The sequence below is a fragment of the Scaptodrosophila lebanonensis genome, unplaced genomic scaffold, assembly GCF_003285725.1.
Source record: "Scaptodrosophila lebanonensis strain 11010-0011.00,11010-0021.00 unplaced genomic scaffold, SlebRS2 tig00000001-arrow-pilon, whole genome shotgun sequence".
In the NCBI taxonomy this organism is placed as follows: Eukaryota; Metazoa; Arthropoda; class Insecta; order Diptera; family Drosophilidae; genus Scaptodrosophila; species Scaptodrosophila lebanonensis.
This window is the reverse complement of record NW_022060529.1, coordinates 12,728,781-12,745,785: the sequence shown is the minus strand read 5'-3', so window position 1 is coordinate 12,745,785 and position 17,005 is coordinate 12,728,781. Positions and strand designations below refer to the sequence as shown.

General features: G+C 39.0%; 4 protein-coding genes across 4 annotated transcripts; 3 read left to right on the top strand and 1 right to left on the bottom strand.

Annotated features, from left to right (window-relative positions):
- The first annotated feature begins 4,544 nt into the window (after positions 1–4,544).
- On the top strand, positions 4,545–6,038 carry LOC115629065 (SH3 domain-containing protein Dlish). Its single transcript, XM_030525384.1, has 3 exons — positions 4,545–4,673; positions 4,740–4,863; positions 4,920–6,038. Exons 1-3 carry the CDS (start codon positions 4,628–4,630, stop codon positions 5,872–5,874), a joined length of 1,125 nt encoding a protein of 374 aa, XP_030381244.1. The 5' UTR covers positions 4,545–4,627; the 3' UTR covers positions 5,875–6,038.
- LOC115629056 lies at positions 5,938–7,641 on the bottom strand. Its single transcript, XM_030525373.1, has 3 exons — positions 6,574–7,641; positions 6,372–6,508; positions 5,938–6,312 (listed from the first exon to the last, which is right to left on the bottom strand). The coding sequence occupies exons 1-3, from the start codon at positions 7,573–7,575 to the stop codon at positions 6,252–6,254; spliced, it is 1,200 nt and encodes a 399-aa protein (XP_030381233.1). The 5' UTR covers positions 7,576–7,641; the 3' UTR covers positions 5,938–6,251.
- Positions 7,642–7,883: 242 nt separating this feature from the next.
- LOC115631778 (ataxin-10) lies at positions 7,884–9,713 on the top strand. Its single transcript, XM_030528616.1, has 3 exons — positions 7,884–8,003; positions 8,072–9,149; positions 9,210–9,713. Exons 1-3 carry the CDS (start codon positions 7,974–7,976, stop codon positions 9,377–9,379), a joined length of 1,278 nt encoding a protein of 425 aa, XP_030384476.1. The 5' UTR covers positions 7,884–7,973; the 3' UTR covers positions 9,380–9,713.
- Positions 9,714–10,204: 491 nt separating this feature from the next.
- LOC115631035 lies at positions 10,205–16,894 on the top strand. Its single transcript, XM_030527662.1, has 5 exons — positions 10,205–10,565; positions 14,672–15,674; positions 16,066–16,143; positions 16,234–16,468; positions 16,529–16,894. Exons 2-5 carry the CDS (start codon positions 14,822–14,824, stop codon positions 16,680–16,682), a joined length of 1,320 nt encoding a protein of 439 aa, XP_030383522.1. The 5' UTR covers positions 10,205–10,565; positions 14,672–14,821; the 3' UTR covers positions 16,683–16,894.
- Positions 16,895–17,005: the final 111 nt, after the last annotated feature.

The following is a 17,005-nucleotide window of genomic DNA, read 5'->3' as shown; positions in this document are numbered from 1 at the left end:
GCAGCAATTACATGTCACATATACGCAAACACACGCACCATGACGCCCAGACACTTCTATTAGTTTAACATACATACATATATGGATGTTTATATGTACATATATATGTGTGGGAGGGCGTGGTACGCGTTGCTTTTAGGGGGCATACACACATGAGACTGTAATTTCGGTCTGACGCCCAGCTTGTTACATTTTATGCCTTAATGCGCTGCTATTGTGTGCATGTCCTTGAATTCCTTAGGCGATTTTTCCCTCATTCCTATTGTCTTGCAGCCTCCGCTTGAAGATTTGTGTGGGCGTATTTCTCGAATCGCCTACATGGCGCTTGCATCCCCTTCACGGAAATGCGGCTTTGCGCAAATTAAAAGGCACTTTCCTTTCCTCATAACCAAATATGATCCAGCGGGAGAATAATTAAATGTGTTGCACACAAAATCAATTATAGTCTGGTTATTGTCTGATTATGCAATTTCACAAGGTCTTTAATCATGTTGACAGTATTTCGCAATAATTAGAATATTTGCGACCCAAAAGCACTGTGTCATTGATTGTTCGCCAAAAAGTATCTATTATAAATAAATGTCTGACTACAATGAACAACATGGTTTACGAATCGGTATATGAACTTTACAATATTGATGTATGTATAAATGTATAAGTTAACGAGAACTTGAACATTAATATTGCTAACCAAATCTTGTAGAATCAAGTACAACTAAAATCAAATACAGCATACTTTTGGGATTTGTTTTTAAGCTCTGCTGTGGATGCCTTAAAAACCCTTTCAAAAAAAGAATCCTTGGATACTTGGATACTTACAATAATGCCACGAATAAAGATGAGTGCTTGGTTCTCTTAAAAATCAACAACAATGACATAATTTGGGTAATAAATATATTAATTTTAAAATTAATCATTTTCAGTAAGTATTCATTAGATTTTATAACACTCATAATAGGTCTTTATACGTCGCAATTTTGTGACGAATGGCATCGGTATAAGTATACATATATGCTTGCTTATGCTTATTGAAAATAGTCTTGTTTTCTCAAGTTGGCTTTTTTTCATTTTTCTGCTTGGTCAACAGCCACACATAACTGTATATGTATAATGTGCATTAATAAGAATCCATAAAGATCTGAATTTGTGTCTAAATTTGTATTTTTTGGAAATCTGCCAAATTTTGTATTTTCGTTCAAAATAATGTGTTTATATTTATTTATACAATACCATATGTATTCGGCTTTTCTTCTTATTTATGAGCAAAATTTGTGCATGTTGTTTACGAGTTTTGCATTCCGGCACAACGCTACGAAAACTATAATCAGGCAATGTAATGCAACATTTAATCAAACATTCATTTCGACTCATCGCTAAGTGGAAATAAGCGAAAATACATGAAATAATGTCTGCATTTTTGAGGTTTTTGCTTATATAAAATAAGTATGATAGAAATAGATTTTGAAACTCCTTTCAGACTTAACGGCATTGAAACTAAGCACAGGACCAATAGTTTTGAATGATGCGAAGCTGCCACAAGAATAAAGTGCAGAAAATTAATTGATTGTAGAAAGGAAGCACAAGTAACTGTGTATTGGTCTATGGCCATGGGTCGCGAATTATACAGACGAATATATAGCCTACTGTTTTGGTACTATGTTATTATTTATTAGAACGCTTTCTGTACCTTTCTACAGTTGGCTATCTACTCGTAAAGTCATCAGATAAGACTACAATATTCTGACTAAGCAATTTAATTCCAAAATCTTTAGAAATTTCCAAGGGCGTCTACCATTGCTCCATCTGGATGTTACAAGCTTAGACACCAACAAAAATATATCCTTCCACTTTTACTGAAGGGAATAGCTATTATAACCCTGTACTTAGCCGCTTATTGTTCATATTTGTATAAGTATGTTCGTAATTGAATAATATTCAATTGATTCTATTCCAGACATAGGATATAGTGGTCGATGCGCCTGATCTACTTGCAGGAACAAGAAGCCTATGTTAAATTTAGTGCAATAGCTTCAGAGCTGAGAGCCGAACTCGCTTGAAAAAAACAGACAGTTAGCGACTTACCAATTTTCATGTTTTTATTTAGACAATATGTTATGCATTTCGAATAAAAATCTATTTTCGCACCTGCACACATATCTGCCAAAAAAAACTTTAATATGTTTGTGTCTTCTAAATTGAAATGCCATTCACGCAACTTGAAGTTTCTAATTTCAGTTCGCCACAAGCCATCCAGTACGAAATCATTTATAGCTAACACACAACACGACCTGATATGTATATATATATATATATTCCTACGGGTGGTTGTAAGTGCCAGTTTGTGCTGGGAATGTGTGTTCATGACAGGTGGATATTTCGCTATATAATCAAGCAGACAATGAACGTCATACATTTATTACAACACTCGATGTGGGATTACTTAATAGCTATTGCATGTATTACAATGTCAAAGAACTGAGCAGTCAAGGACACACCAAGTGCGGATATGTATCCATAAGTACTACGTATGTGCATTGCTTTATTTTAGAGGGATTTAATATGGTGTCAAAAATAAATGTATCTCTAGACATTGGTACTATCGACCTACTGGTAATTTGTTTAGGTAATTAGAAGTCGGGCAGGATATAGCAGCTACACCAGTCCAGCATCAGCTCTTAAGATTATCCTTACAACACATTCGTTTTCGTGAATGGCGCCAAAAATTGTGTGAGCGTTAGAAGGATAACGCGCAGGCGCATTTTTATTGATTTACATACGACGGGATGCCGCTCTCAGTTTGCTTGAGGTAGGGTATGGGTTAATGGGCTGTTGCTGCTGGTCAGGTCAGTGAGTTTACACGCAGCATGTGAAATCAACTGCGTAGTAAGCAAAAGTCAACAATGTGTTGAAGCTGGTGGGTGGGGAGAGGCACTGTAACCTGCTGCTGTCGAATCGCTGCCACATAGCTCAGTGAATCTAATGCGCAGTTTTTTGGGCACTTGTCGCACACAGACATGTTCCGGGGTGAGCAGGAGATTAGTTTACGTATGTACATACAGATATACATGTACTATACATATATATGTATATGAGAATATTTGTGTGTGTAGGTCAGTTTGTTAGTTATAGTATGCACTTTCGCCAGCTGGATGTGAATCCTCTATGGCTTTCACTCTCTTCTCTCGTGCGACTTCTCTCGCTACATTACTCTTTGCCGTCGTAATGTTCTCTAGCTATATTCGAAAATTGCATACGAAGGCTATGAATACGTGTATATCCTTGGCACCAAAAAGGTGCATTGCCATTTCAACAAACTCTGGTTGATTCTGGCGACGTCGTCAACGATGAAGCATGACGTGCATGATGATATGTACGTACTACGCACTCATACTATATATATTTGCTTATATTATACTCGAACTTATCAGAAATACGAGCATCTCCTATCCATGTACGATATGGATGAAGCAACCTTGAAACACTCTCTAATGAAAACGCATTTGAATTGAAGCGCGAAAAGGAGCTGTTTAATATCGGAAGAGCGGCTTAATAAATAAGCAAGCGTCAACTGACCAGTTGCTATAGTTTAATATATACAAATAATATATTTTATTATTATAACCACACTCATATACATATATGAATCCTACATAATTATTGATTACAGTGCCCACTGTAAACAAAATTGTATTACTCCTTTAATTTAAATTGTATGCAGTGATGAAGCCACTTTAGTTAATATTTAATGTAATCGCTTATAGCATTATTTTATCTAGGGAAAATTTACCTTAAATTTATTTATTTGATTAAAGTGGCATAAAAATTGGTTTGCTAACCCTATAGAATCCATATAAATTCATTTAAATTAAATAATAATTAAATTCAAATTAATTACTTGTATTGTTTACACTCGACACATTGTCCTCTCTTTAATAGAAAATGTCTAAAGGAGACTCAAAGGACCGAGTACTCTAGAATATATTTTGGGAGAATGGCGCAATCTTCCACTCGCCTATTTTAATGAGCCAAAAAATAAGGTGTTTAAAAATCATACGACTCAGAAGTTCCACGAAACATGGTTTAAATGGATAAAGTTCATTGATAAATTCCACATTCCACATACATTTGGTAATATTATTTTATTTAATTAAATTAAAGTATTTCCATTTGAAACATTAAATGAATTATGCACATATTTAAATCCATTTCCTCTAGGTTGTTGCTTGACAATTATTACTGGAGCTATTTAATTTATTAATTTATTTATGAGTGCAATGTACTACGCGTCGAGCTATTTATGGCCTTGTTTGTTGGTTTTTTAAATGTTTATTCGTTACTTACATGCACCGATGCACATCAACGCCACGTTGCAAATAAAAAGGTCATTTTCATATCAATTGCTTTGAAAAATAAAAGTTGAATAAACAAAGAAATTGCTTTGAAAAGTTAAATAATAAATGTCCGATTTACAAATAGTTCGATAGGCAGCCAGCCAGAAAATCGACTGCGTAGCTGACCATCACTAGGAGATAGAGAGAGGGAGAGCGAATATACAGGATAAGCAGACAATTGTTTTTCGTGGCTAATTACAGTAGCCAGACCTCGAAGACAAAGCGTAAATTTGGAAATGGCATTTTTGTGTCCTGTGCGCATGCGGCGCGATAAGAAGAAAGGTATCTTCCCTGTCCAGGAGTTGGGGAAAACGAAAGACTCAAGAAACGAACCTCTTTTATTGACAGCTACCAATGCAAACATCGAACGTGATCTGCCCACAGTGGGTCTAGTTGGCATGGGACGAATTACGGGATCATCTAGCATCGAGACATTGGTACGTGTCGGTATAGAAAAAGAGCACGGTCTCAGGTAGGTTGAACAATTAAAATATTCTTTACCATAACGCAATCAATTCATTTTTGTAGTCCCGATTCTAAAATGGTGGTGTTACATGACTTTACGCCCTGTGTTGACGATGAACTAGAAGTCAAGCGTGGCCAGATGGTGAACATACTGTATCGGGAAAATGATTGGGTCTATGTCATTGGGCAGGATTCCAGGCAAGAGGGCTTCATTCCGTTTTCCTATTGCGCGCCCTACAACACTCAAATGGCTGAGCTGGCCATCAAAAAGAAACTTCCGCGGGAGCAGTGCACCGAGCAGCAGCATGACGACAATGTGCCGCTTCTTTGCTCCGACAACAAGCTCGACGTACTCTGTGACGAAGCACCCAACGGCTCGCATAGTAATCTCGAAAATAGCCAGCATGTGGAACCTGAATGTACGCCCTTCATCAAAGAGCCGTCGGGACGTTGCATTGTCTTGTACACGTTTATTGCGCGAGACGAGAACGACTTATCAGTAGAGCGCGGTGAATTTGTCACTGTGTTAAATCGCGAGGACTCCGATTGGTCTTGGATCATGCGCAGCGATGGTCAGGAGGGCTTTGTGCCAGCCAATTTTATATATCCGGCAGACAGTGTGCGCGTGCTGCAGCAGCAGAAGGCGGCGCCACTCAACGAAAGCAATATGCAGCATCATGCAAATATGACAAGTGGCGGTCTAAATGCCATGGAAACTATGCTTCAACAACAGGCTCAACAGCACTTGACACCTCAACAGCAGCATCAATCACAGCAGTCACAACAACTAGGCATTGGCACCGATGATTTGCGATATCATGGCACAGAACTCGTTATGCTTTATGATTATAAAGCACAAGCGCCTGATGATCTTTCCGTGCGCCGCGGAGATTGGATATATGCCGATTTGAACAACCAAACTGTTGACGGTTGGTTATGGGCGTATGCCCCCAAGACACGCAAATATGGGTTTATACCAAAAGCCTACGCCCGCCCTCCTGCCATGACTAGCCTTTGAGTAATGCCATTACATTGCAATATGTACACGCTGTGCTTCCATTTTATACTTCCAATGCAGTAGTTTAAGTGACATTGTCTTAGATTTATTTATATAATCAATAATAGATATTTCTTGCCCATATACATTCATATATCATGTATATATGTACTTACACAAAATAATTGTATATACTTCAAAATTCTAGCTTTGGGGGCACCTTCTATATAGTACCATTATATGTAAGAATACTAAAGCACTGTCGGTATGACATTCGAACAGATTGAGTCCTTCAGTTGCACAATTGGATATGTTCCGGCGTTAAGTGCAGGTGTGTAGAGTTATGCTCAGCATAATAATGTACACACTTGCACATTTAATAATATTTACTTTCCACCTCACTGCAGCGTCTTGTTATTGCTGGCTGAAGAGCACTGTGAGCATTTAACATTCATAGCTCTGCAAGAAGTTATAAAAAACATTTATTTAATTTAATATCAAGATTAATTTAAACTCACTTCATGGCCCCATTTAGTTGTTCCTTTTCTGCCAATTCTTCGCGAAGCTTTTGCTGCAAACTTAATATGAGATCATTTTTACTCTGTATCTGCAGCTTCAAATGAGCAATAGTCTCCTCCTGTGCCTCGAATATAGCCTAAGTGGATTATACACAAAAATGTAATTACTCGGCATTGCATATTTTGCAATCTTGCTGCTTACGCGACACTCCTCCATAGACTCAGAATACGAAGGTGGCTCGTCCAAACAGAAAAATTCACGCACCAATTTGCATTTGCGCAGCTCCTCTTTGGCCATTATAGAATTAACAAATATCTGCAGTCCCTGAACACGGTTGTCCAAGAAGACTGCATTGAAATTGTCACCAAACAGTTTCTTTCGTGGCAACTGTAAAACAATGTTTGGAAAGGCCTGCTTCAGCTTGGTATTGAGACGCACAAAATCCGTATAGCGTCGCATCACCAACCAACAGTCATTCGTAGCCGGATTCTCCACACGCAGCTTATAGACCGTAAAGCGTGCTCGTTCTTCCATTACTTCATAGCCAACAATCGGCACCCGCAATACTGCATTCGGATCCACAGGCGGTGCACTCGATGAGAGCGTCATTTGGCTAGCAAACATGGTGCTGGTACGTTGTGAATATCCGCCACTCGTTTGGCTATAGCCCATACTGCACTCGCTCATCCTGCGCGGTGCTCTGCCATGGTCCAGTTCGCTTCCATGTGCAGTCGCGTACGACGATTGCGTCAGATCCCGATGTGATCGGGCGCCTCCCAACATTGTAGATGGATGAGGATGAGGATGGGCTGTTTCGTAGCTGTGCGATGTTATGCTCTGCAAACACACTTCCGATTTTGCGTTTACACCTGATAGTATTCTGGCGTTATTATTCTCCAAAGCTAAAGTGCGGACATCGCCCTCAGATTTACTGCGCAACAGGTTGTTCGCTTCGATAGCCCTATGGAATTCAGAATATATGTAAGTGTGCGATAGTTCGGGATTAGAATGTGTTGCGCGTCCTAGCAAGTTGCGTTGACGGTTGATAGTTGTTTGTGCCGTTAATTTATTTCCTTTTGGCGATGATTTAGCTATGCGCTTGGGTGAAGTTATTGTCGCACTGCTGGCCTTTTTGAAGATTCGTGGTGCGCTGCTGCTCTGTAAGAGTTGAGTATCACGTTTTTTTAAGGCACGCACTGACATTATTTTTTACACTTTATTGCCAATTGGGATTGCATTCGTTGCCAACATCACAGCATTATTTATGTTTTTGCATTGTTGGAAAGTAATTTAGTACCAGGGCTGAACATTGCATAAGGCTGCCAACAGTCGTGCGTCAAACGATGAATTATCGATTACACTTTAGGCCAAAACTACATTTTACTGCCGAATTACTTTTTCGATCGCTGTGCAATGCATTGCTCATGCTTAGTAGTTAATTTATGTAAATGTATAAAAATAAAATCACCCGTAAGGAAAAATCGTATCAATTGGCGCCAACTTTTACAATTCACGACAATATAAATTGGCACATATCTAGTCAGCTGTGGTACCATTTGCGATATAAAAACAGTGTGCACACACCGACAAAGAAGGACAACATGGATCATGTGGTTGTAGCCGCTGAGTTTGTAAGATAAATTTAATTTGTTTTAACTATGTCATTGTTGTATTAATTTTTGTTGCATGACACATATAGGACCATGAAGTTAACGAAATACTGCAGCAGATAGTCAAGTTGGACATAGCCACAAAGAACGAAGAAATATGCACATTATTAAAAACTGTGCGTTTGCTACTAACAAAAACTCAATCATGCCAAAACACGCTAGCAAACAACAAAGAATTTGCCGAATTCATAAAGCATGTTGTTTTCAATCCAAACAATCCGATAGAGTACCGCACACTTCACAATCTCACGCTGCAAGTGCTGGCCAACAGCGTTGTCAATAATGAAAGCGCACAGGGAGTTATATGGGCAACACATGGCGCTTCAATTGTGGAACAAGTTATTGCACCGCCACTTGGCAACTCAAATAATGTGCTCCTGATGGTTATGTACAACATTTATCTGGGTGGCGGCCATATAAACGACCAGTTGGCTTTGGAGACATGTGTACGTCTCTGGCAGGCTATTAATGCACTGCAATGCAGTTATAATTTCGAATTTCTGCATTTTTTTCTGGAGCATTTTGTGGTGCATAATGCTCGGACATGTGTAGCTATTTATCAGCGACTGACGGTAGAAGAACGCATAGCTTTTCTGGATTATGTCGCCAACTATTTGCGCGATAACAGCCCAAATGGCGAAATTGGCACATTCCTCCTTAAACATTTTGCCAAGGAGTTCAGACTAAAATCCGATTGCATCTTGCGAGAAACAATCAAATTGCGTCATGAGCTACATCCCCGAGAAGTGCACACTCTGTTGCGCATCATAGCAAGTGCCAGTGGCTCTGAAAAGTATGCTAGTACATACACCAGTGATCACTCCCTCTTTATAAACGTAAGCAGCTTGCTGCGGTGTGTAGTAGAAGCAGGTAAAGCTCCCCATGGCGGCAGCGTGGACAAGCCAATGACCAAGTTGGAGGAAGTTGCGCGAACCTCTACAATAGATGCAGATTATGAGTCGAAAGTATCGTACGAGCTGAAAACGCTTCTGGTGCGCTGCACCGCCAATTTGTTGTACAACAATCACGTAAATATAGGCTACTGCTTAGATACGCAACTACTTCCTACGCTGCTCGAATGCACGGTTATGGATGCCCGCAATCCTTGTAAGTGAACTGAAAATTTAAAAAGGCATTTCTGTTATTCGCACATTATCTTTTCGACAGTGATGCGCGAGTGGAGCATTCTAGCCATACGGAATGCCTGCATTAATTGTCCAGAGGCCCAACAGATAATTAGTGGATTGACCATGCAAGGAGCTGCTCAAAACGATATACTAAGCGAACTGAATCTTGAATTGGGTGCGCTGCGCATTTCGGACAGGCAACAGCAATAGCACACATATAACACCAAAACAAGTGGTTGCTTGTCTTTTCGCACAACGTCATCGCCCGCCCCAACTTGCTAGAAATATAAGTATATGTATGTATTTGTGTGCTCAACGATGCGCTAATGGCATGCCAGAAAGATCCAACAGCATTAATAAACTCGTTGTCAACGTTTAATAGCGCGCTGCTCGGTCCGAGCAAGTGGCCAGTGATAGCAAGTGTGTGCGCGTTGGCATGCGCTTGTACATAAAAATAGAAGCCCATGGCGGTGGCTGCTAGTGTATGTATGTTTGTTGGACCATAAAAAAGATGCCTAAATACATCAATTTCTAAATTTATGCACGCATTGCTAAAGCATTTTATAGAGCAATTAAAAAACGATGACGTGTGCGGCAGGTTCTCGCACACCATGTTCTAATCCCAACAAATCCAACTCTGTCGACTTCGGCCAGGTGGCATGGGCATGAGCAACACATGGGTGTAGATACTGTGTATGCAGTTGTGTTTATTTTTGATTCAGTTTCAGTTTTTACACATGTTCCACGTTCCACGCCTGCCTCTGTACTCTCGCTCTCTCTTTGGCCCCTACCCAACTGCCAGGCTGTCTGTTTATAAACTTGGTTGCCGCCAACGCCAGCCCCACAATTATGTTTATGTTGCGCCAATGCAGGGCTCTTTTGCGCGCTCGCAAATCATCGCTAACGAACATACAATGGACCGAACTAGTCTATGAATCGGTGAGTGAGTGAGCGGACGGCCCCTGAGCGACGTGGTGGCTATTACTACAAGCTAAAGGCTGCCAACAAGCCAGTAGCAGCCGCCAACACAAGCGTCGTGGTCGCGGTCGAGATCGCTGCTCCCCTTGTCTTCTTAGCATTTTCCGACATTTCTCTTGGCTTCGGCTTCGTTCGCGGAAAGTCCGTTCCGTGCAACCTGCGCGTTAATAGCACTCGCGCTTTTTATATTTTTAAAACCTCTGCATATATTGTTGTTAGTTTAGAAATTAGCAAAATTATTTTAGACGTACGTGCACTGCCACTAGTAGTGCACTCCCAAGTAGTGGGTAGAATCGTAAAACCGAAGACAAACAACAACAAGTGGAAACACGCCCAGAAAGTGTGCAATTTTGAAGAGTGCTAGGATAGTTTCAACTACTGCCTCTACGGATATCTAATCTGCGCTGCAGCTTTAATGGTAAACAATGTGTTAAACTTATTGTATATGCTACAAAATGGCAATTACATAACAATAAATCAATCGTGAAACGCTAAAGACAATTAAAAGTGACGGGCGGGCCCGTTATAAGTTTTAATTTTACGGCTCCTGTCACAGACGGGATTTGAGCGCCCAAAGTAGAAACGCAACAAAATAAATTTTAATATTTTCGACATTTCAAATTGTCGAATATTTAACGTGTTTTTCTACCGTTTCGCAAAAACAATGGCCAAGACAAATAAATGAACACAAAATGATTGCCCAACATTTTTTTCTTTTTTATATATATTTATTTAAATCGGTGTACGTGCGTGTTTATGTTTGTGTGCATTGGGCCAAAAACAACAACTTTGTATTTTCAAAATACGTATCAAATTTTTCTTGTCAAAAGTGTCAATATGAGCGCAAGAAGACAATGAAAATGGAATTTGAAAAACGGCCGTTTTTGACGTGGCAAGCTGAAAATATATATATGTTTCGATTTAGTAAGGCAGATATACCTCGATAACTGTACATTTTGTCTAAAAATAACAATTTTTCAAGACAAATTTTGTTTAAAACAAAACACAACAACAACGACGAGTAGTATGCGTAAAACAAAATTTTTACCGTGCAATATAATTGAGAGGAAAGTTGAGGCCGCAGCAACAACAACAGATAGCCAAGCCTATTAAAACAAAATCACACGCACACCCGGCCGCAATAGAACTTGGCGGCCGAAGAGACAGGCAGCACTTAAATCTGGCCCCATGACGCACTTCAGCCTACAGCAAACCACTGACGTAAATGCAACTCCACTGGCTGCAGTCTTTTAAAAATAGACGACGAGAGTTGGAGTCGCTGGGATGGGTTGGGGGGTCGAGGCCATTTCAAGCAAATTTAGGCCAACGCAGCCAACATACTTGTATGAGCGCATACTCCAAGCTTTTACAACCTCAGAAAATATCCCAAATGTCATTCATTGATCATATGGGAAATAATATAATAATATCTATTTAATTTTTAAATAAACAAGCAGTTCTATAAGTAGCAGCCCTAATTTAAAGACCAAACAATATATTTTTATTGAAAATAACATCGCTTAAGATAGTAGTTTGCACGTTACATTATCTCTCTTTCTGTTATACCATAAAGGAAACTATTAATGAGCTATATAGCATTCATTCATGTTTCATTCAAATATATTCATTCAAAATGCATTTATTAACTTGTTAGACCATTAATTGAACACGCTTTTTGTTATTTTTTATATGTTTATCATAATAGGGAAATACAAGTTGCTAATATTTTATAAAGAAAAATATTAATTAAACAAATTAGTTTGCAAAAACAAACTGCTCCGTCTCTTTAGAGAAGCCTGGAGATGAGATGCTTAGGGACCGACCACCAAACCCTGATATTTATGTTCATTTCGTTCCTGCTGAAGAAAACATTACAATCAGGTTTGAGTTCAAAGTGCCTTAACAGTTGCAGTTTTAACTTCTATTATAAGTATTTCAAACAAAGGTAGTTTAATAATTCAATTCAATTGATATCTCTCCAAAGGAGCAGACAAGAAGAAATTCCTACGATATGAAGCTTAACACGCATTCTTAAAAATGAGTTTTAAGAGCCAAAAGTAAAAAGAATATCAGCAAAACCAAATAAAAAATTATTGAGTCTTCAGTTTAAGTTTGGACTTTGTTTTAACCGATCAGCTGTTGAGAGCAGCTGCAAACAAACCAAAAACAATGTAACCAACTAAACTGAGAAAAATGCAGGCACCCAATTTTTAAAACAAAATCAGCTCAGGGGCAGATTTTCTGCAGGTCGATAGAGTGACCGTTTTTTTCGCTTTGTTTGCATTTAATATATGAATGTTTATGTCGAAATACGATTGTTTGACTTAAATTCCATTTAATCAAACATATCAATACATAAATTGCCATATTTATTCCAACCACCAATAAAAAGCCGTTCAGGAAAATTAAAAGGTGACGTTCCAATTTCTGTTTAAGTTCAATTTAGTTCAAGTACTCTCTCGAATATCGTCCCTACTTCTGAATTCTTTATATCTTTTAAAGTTTTTATTCCTTCACAGTCGTTTCACTTTATTTGTAGAATACAATTTTTATTAAAATTTTCATTTCGAAAACCTGTTCCAAGTTAAATGCGAGCTCTAATTTTAGACAGTCCAATTAGTACAAATAGTGGATTTTCCCCTGAATTATGAGGGACATTGATAAATAAATATCTACATACATATGTATGTATGTACGTGCCTGTGTTTTAACATACCATGAAATATTTTTATATTATTATAAGTTGAATAAAGCGCAAACTGCGAGAATAAAACCGTCTACACCGATTGGTATATGCATGGCACACGCACACACACCCACGCCCGCAACGGTCTACCTAATTTTTGCAAAACATTTGCCAAGCGAAAGCACCATCTATTACTTTTCTTTCTTTCTATTTGCTTTTACGATTTCTCACATATTTTGTCATTTATTTTGTGCGCTTTCTGGCTTTGTTTTCACAGATTTTCTAAGATTCTGCACACAAAAAAAAAAAAATAATTTTTCAAATATTTGTTGCCTCGTGCGTTGTTGTCCCGGCTACATCACAAAAACAACATGTAACGCGCCACCCCATAAATAATTCTCCAAGTAACATAATGAATGGTCCGTATTCAAATACTGGGACAAATGTGAAACTTCTTTTAAAAAATGTTGTTTTAAATATTATAGTGGCCCACAAATTAGAAGCAAATACATATATATAAATGCGAAAAATGCTAGCACCTGCTGAATTGTGACAGTGTCGCAATGTCCCATAGCCACACATGTATATATGTACACACATACATATATAGAATTGTTCGGATAAGGGTTGTATACGAGAAAATCCGATCAGGTATGAAATATGTAGGTGTACCAACTTTCCAGACCTCCAAACGCTGTTGAAGATTTTGAGAAGTTTATTTTTGCATTTAAAAGGCAATTATTTAGGCACTTTCTCCACTATATAGTTGACATGAACTTGAACATAAATTTGTGCCTTGAATGAATTTTGTTTAAATTAAAAAAATGTTCTTACTCGTTTAAATGGTTTCAATGTATAAAAAGCAGATGCCGAAATATTAACAATGCTAATTACCCTGCCCCGCACTAGTTCATAGTTTATAGACTGTGCAGTATATATTTGGTTATTGCAAAATAGTATGTAACAGGCAGAATGAAGCATAAAGTATAAATATTGTTAATCAGCATTACGAGACAAGTCCATGTAGAGATGTCTGTCCGTCGGAATGAACGGCTGGAATCCACTGAGCCCACATCGACCAAACTTGGTGTTTAGACTCTCCGAGTACCTAGGCAACACGAGCTCATTTGGTTTGTTTCGAATTTTCCCCCGCTACAGAATTTCATCAATACTGCACACAATTCCAAAGCCTAATAAATTAAATTGCGAAGAAATATACATAAGCGAAGCCATTTTACTTTAAGCTTATTCTTATTTTGTCTTCCACTACAACCGCTGAAGCAATAAATTAATTCCGTTTTTTCTGTCATTCGAATCAGTTATTTTTCAGTTGTAATTTTAACATTTATGCTTGGCGCAAAAAAGTTCTGAGCCTCATGTAGTCTAACATACGAAGTATGTACTATTTTTTTACTATGTACTCATACATAATATATATGTATTTTCGTACGTGTTAACAAATTTCTTGCCCAACAAAAAAAGTTGTTGTAAACTTTTAATTATACGCGTTTCTTTATTTAACTGTTTAGCATATTCAGTAAACTTTTTCTCTGTTTCGTGAATTCCAAGAATCAATCCCTTTGGACTCTATTTTCCATGCGTAAAGTTTTTATGTTGAAGAGATGATTTGAATTCATTTTACCGAGCATTATACAAGTGTTTCAGTAGGATCAGTTTGTTTCGGATACAATCTATATGTTGGACTATTATATGAACTGTTCGTACATATAGACGGGTAGATGGGGGCTCGCGCTTTGTAGCACATTAGAAATGACTTCATTTGCCTTTAAATTATGCCCATTGTTGATGTTAATGCTTCCACTCTCCTACTCCAACAGGAACGTGCGCATTCCCATGTGCGTGTGGATTACTCGTTTCCCTCGTTATCTGTCTCATCGTCCAGAGAGCGCTTTACAGTTGGCGCGCGCACAGCTCGCAGGCCGCAAACGGGCGTATTACTAGTGTTGCATTATTAAGATTCAGTCGAAATGAAGCGGGACGTGTCCACCTCGACCATTGGGCGCGATGAGGCGCGCCGTCCGCTGATGGAAGCCTATATGTTCCAACGCCGTGTGCTGCTTGGATGCAGTGTCCTGAAGGTAGTGTCGCTGCTTATTTGGATTCTGGCTATAACAACGGATCACTGGATCATTATATCGGGAGGCGCAGGAATTTTTATACCCGAATCCCGTCGCTTTTTCATGTCATCGCATTCGGGTCTGTGGCGGCATTGTCGAAACACCATTGTTCCGAATGCACTCAGTAATGCCCAAGTTATAAGGAACTTCACATCGATGTCGTACACCTCCCAAGCCCTTATCAATGATGCCAAACGCAACCTGTCCAATACGGATTTCATTAAGCATTTCTCCGAAGAAAAATTAGATGAGTCCGAGACCTTTACAGAACAAGCCCGTCGACGAATGTTCGCTCATTGGGCGCGCGGAGACGAGCAGGATTTTCAAACATTTCGCAGTGCCTTTCAAAACCTGGTCATGTCTACGGAAGCGAGTGAGCGCGAAATGATTCCCATTAACGCCAAACCCATCCACGTCGATCCTCTCGATGTTCATTTCGCGCGCCTTACTTTTGGCGAGGCACTGCAGCGCGTCAAATACAACAACAGCTATTCCTACTATGTGATACCGGAAGTGGCCCAGCAGGCCATATTTAGCAATTGGACTGAGTATCCGTTGGTGGTGCGCCTGCTCGGTACATATATTCGCGATATAGGCATACCCGCCTACGTTCTAAACGAAGGGCGTGTCATCTTGACGCTGGTGCCGCCCTTACCGCCAAATAAACCTGGGCAGACTGCCTACTATAGTTACATACCGAATCGTAAGTACACAAAATTCTCAATCGAGGAGTTAAGGGAGCACCAAAACTTGAAAACTAGAAATTAGAATTTGATTAGATTGTTAACAAATGGAGCTAGAAATGTTGCCCGAGCTAACTTGAGCAGATATCATTCATTTCAAACGTGATATAATCGATTGCAAGTGATCGAATCAAATCGAATCAATACAAACCTGAAAGTATGCAGAGAAACTGATCGGACAAAAAATCCTTCCTATAAAAAATATTATTGTATGTTAATAAATCTCCATTTATCTTAGAATTGTAAAGCTTAACTCTTTATCTAAAATATGTGGGTGCTCTCCTAATTTTTTTGAGTGTACTAAGTATGTATTAACGTCAATTAAAAGGCCTAACTTCTCTTTATCGACAGAACGCTGCAAATACATCGATATGTTTCCAAACTCCCACACGCTGCGCAATGAGCCCGGCTTTGATGACGAATTAATGGGTAGGTAATAACCAGGGTATATAGCACTGGGCGGCAGTAGGGAACGATCTTGCTCTTCATAATTGACAGTCGCTTGGTACCCCATTACAGATTACATACGCACACAGGCATCCTTTGCCTGTATCACAGTGTTCGTAATGTCCCTGGGCGCCGTCTTTTCCTTCTACACGTTCATGAATCCGCGATATATGTTTAAACGTCTGGCTGGTGGTATACATCTGGTAGCAGCGGCAACGGCTTTAGTTGTCATACAAGTTCTGTTTTCATCTGTGGACTATACCAGAGAAAATTTGTTCTATGCATACCCGGATGGTGCGGAATTGATGTGAGTATTATTTGGCGCAGGAGCACATCAAATACTTAAAACTCCAATTTGTATTTACAGCTATGGCTACGGTGTCTATTTGGCCTGGTTCACCTTTGTTGTCAACATTGTGTGCGGTTTAATGTTCCTTTGGTACTCTGGCAAGAAGAAGGGCGCAAAGGCACCCAACGACGAAGTTGCTATGGCCGATGAGCCCACAATAATGGGCAGATGAATAGAGAAGGACCGATTATAGTGAAACTATAGCTAGTCTACTGTAACGAAAGACCAAAGCAATCAACCATGTATTTAGGTTGCAACTTTTTACATATTTATTTTTGTTACATATCTGTTGCTTTCTTTACAAATAATAGCTTTATTTAAAGAGTTCGCCTTTAAATAAATTTAAGGATCTAAACGCAATAAAAGAGATTGATTTAAATTAAATTTAGGCTAAAATGTCTACTCGTGTTCTTGTGGGTCAAATTTGGAGTGTCAATAAAAGGACATTTGCATACAAATTATTAACAATCTCATTAAATACGTCTAAAAGAAAAT

Excerpts from the sequence above, each read along its gene's own strand:
- LOC115629065 (XM_030525384.1), top strand. The coding sequence starts at position 4,628 with ATGGCATTTTTGTGTCCTGTGCGCATGCGGCGCGATAAGAAGAAAG. Across the intron at positions 4,674-4,739 it reads GCGGCGCGATAAGAAGAAAG|CTACCAATGCAAACATCGAA; the intron begins GTATCTTCCCTG and ends TTTTATTGACAG. Across the intron at positions 4,864-4,919 it reads GAAAAAGAGCACGGTCTCAG|TCCCGATTCTAAAATGGTGG; the intron begins GTAGGTTGAACA and ends TCATTTTTGTAG.
- LOC115631778 (XM_030528616.1), top strand. The coding sequence starts at position 7,974 with ATGGATCATGTGGTTGTAGCCGCTGAGTTT. Across the intron at positions 8,004-8,071 it reads TGGTTGTAGCCGCTGAGTTT|GACCATGAAGTTAACGAAAT; the intron begins GTAAGATAAATT and ends TGACACATATAG. Across the intron at positions 9,150-9,209 it reads TATGGATGCCCGCAATCCTT|TGATGCGCGAGTGGAGCATT; the intron begins GTAAGTGAACTG and ends TCTTTTCGACAG.
- LOC115629056 (XM_030525373.1), bottom strand. The coding sequence starts at position 7,575 with ATGTCAGTGCGTGCCTTAAAAAAACGTGATACTCAACTCTTACAGAGC. Across the intron at positions 6,509-6,573 it reads AGTCTATGGAGGAGTGTCGC|GCTATATTCGAGGCACAGGA; the intron begins GTAAGCAGCAAG and ends TAATCCACTTAG. Across the intron at positions 6,313-6,371 it reads CAACTAAATGGGGCCATGAA|AGCTATGAATGTTAAATGCT; the intron begins GTGAGTTTAAAT and ends AACTTCTTGCAG.
- LOC115631035 (XM_030527662.1), top strand. The coding sequence starts at position 14,822 with ATGAAGCGGGACGTGTCCACCTCGACCATTGGGCGCGATGAGGCGCGC. Across the intron at positions 15,675-16,065 it reads CTATAGTTACATACCGAATC|AACGCTGCAAATACATCGAT; the intron begins GTAAGTACACAA and ends CTTTATCGACAG. Across the intron at positions 16,144-16,233 it reads CTTTGATGACGAATTAATGG|ATTACATACGCACACAGGCA; the intron begins GTAGGTAATAAC and ends ACCCCATTACAG.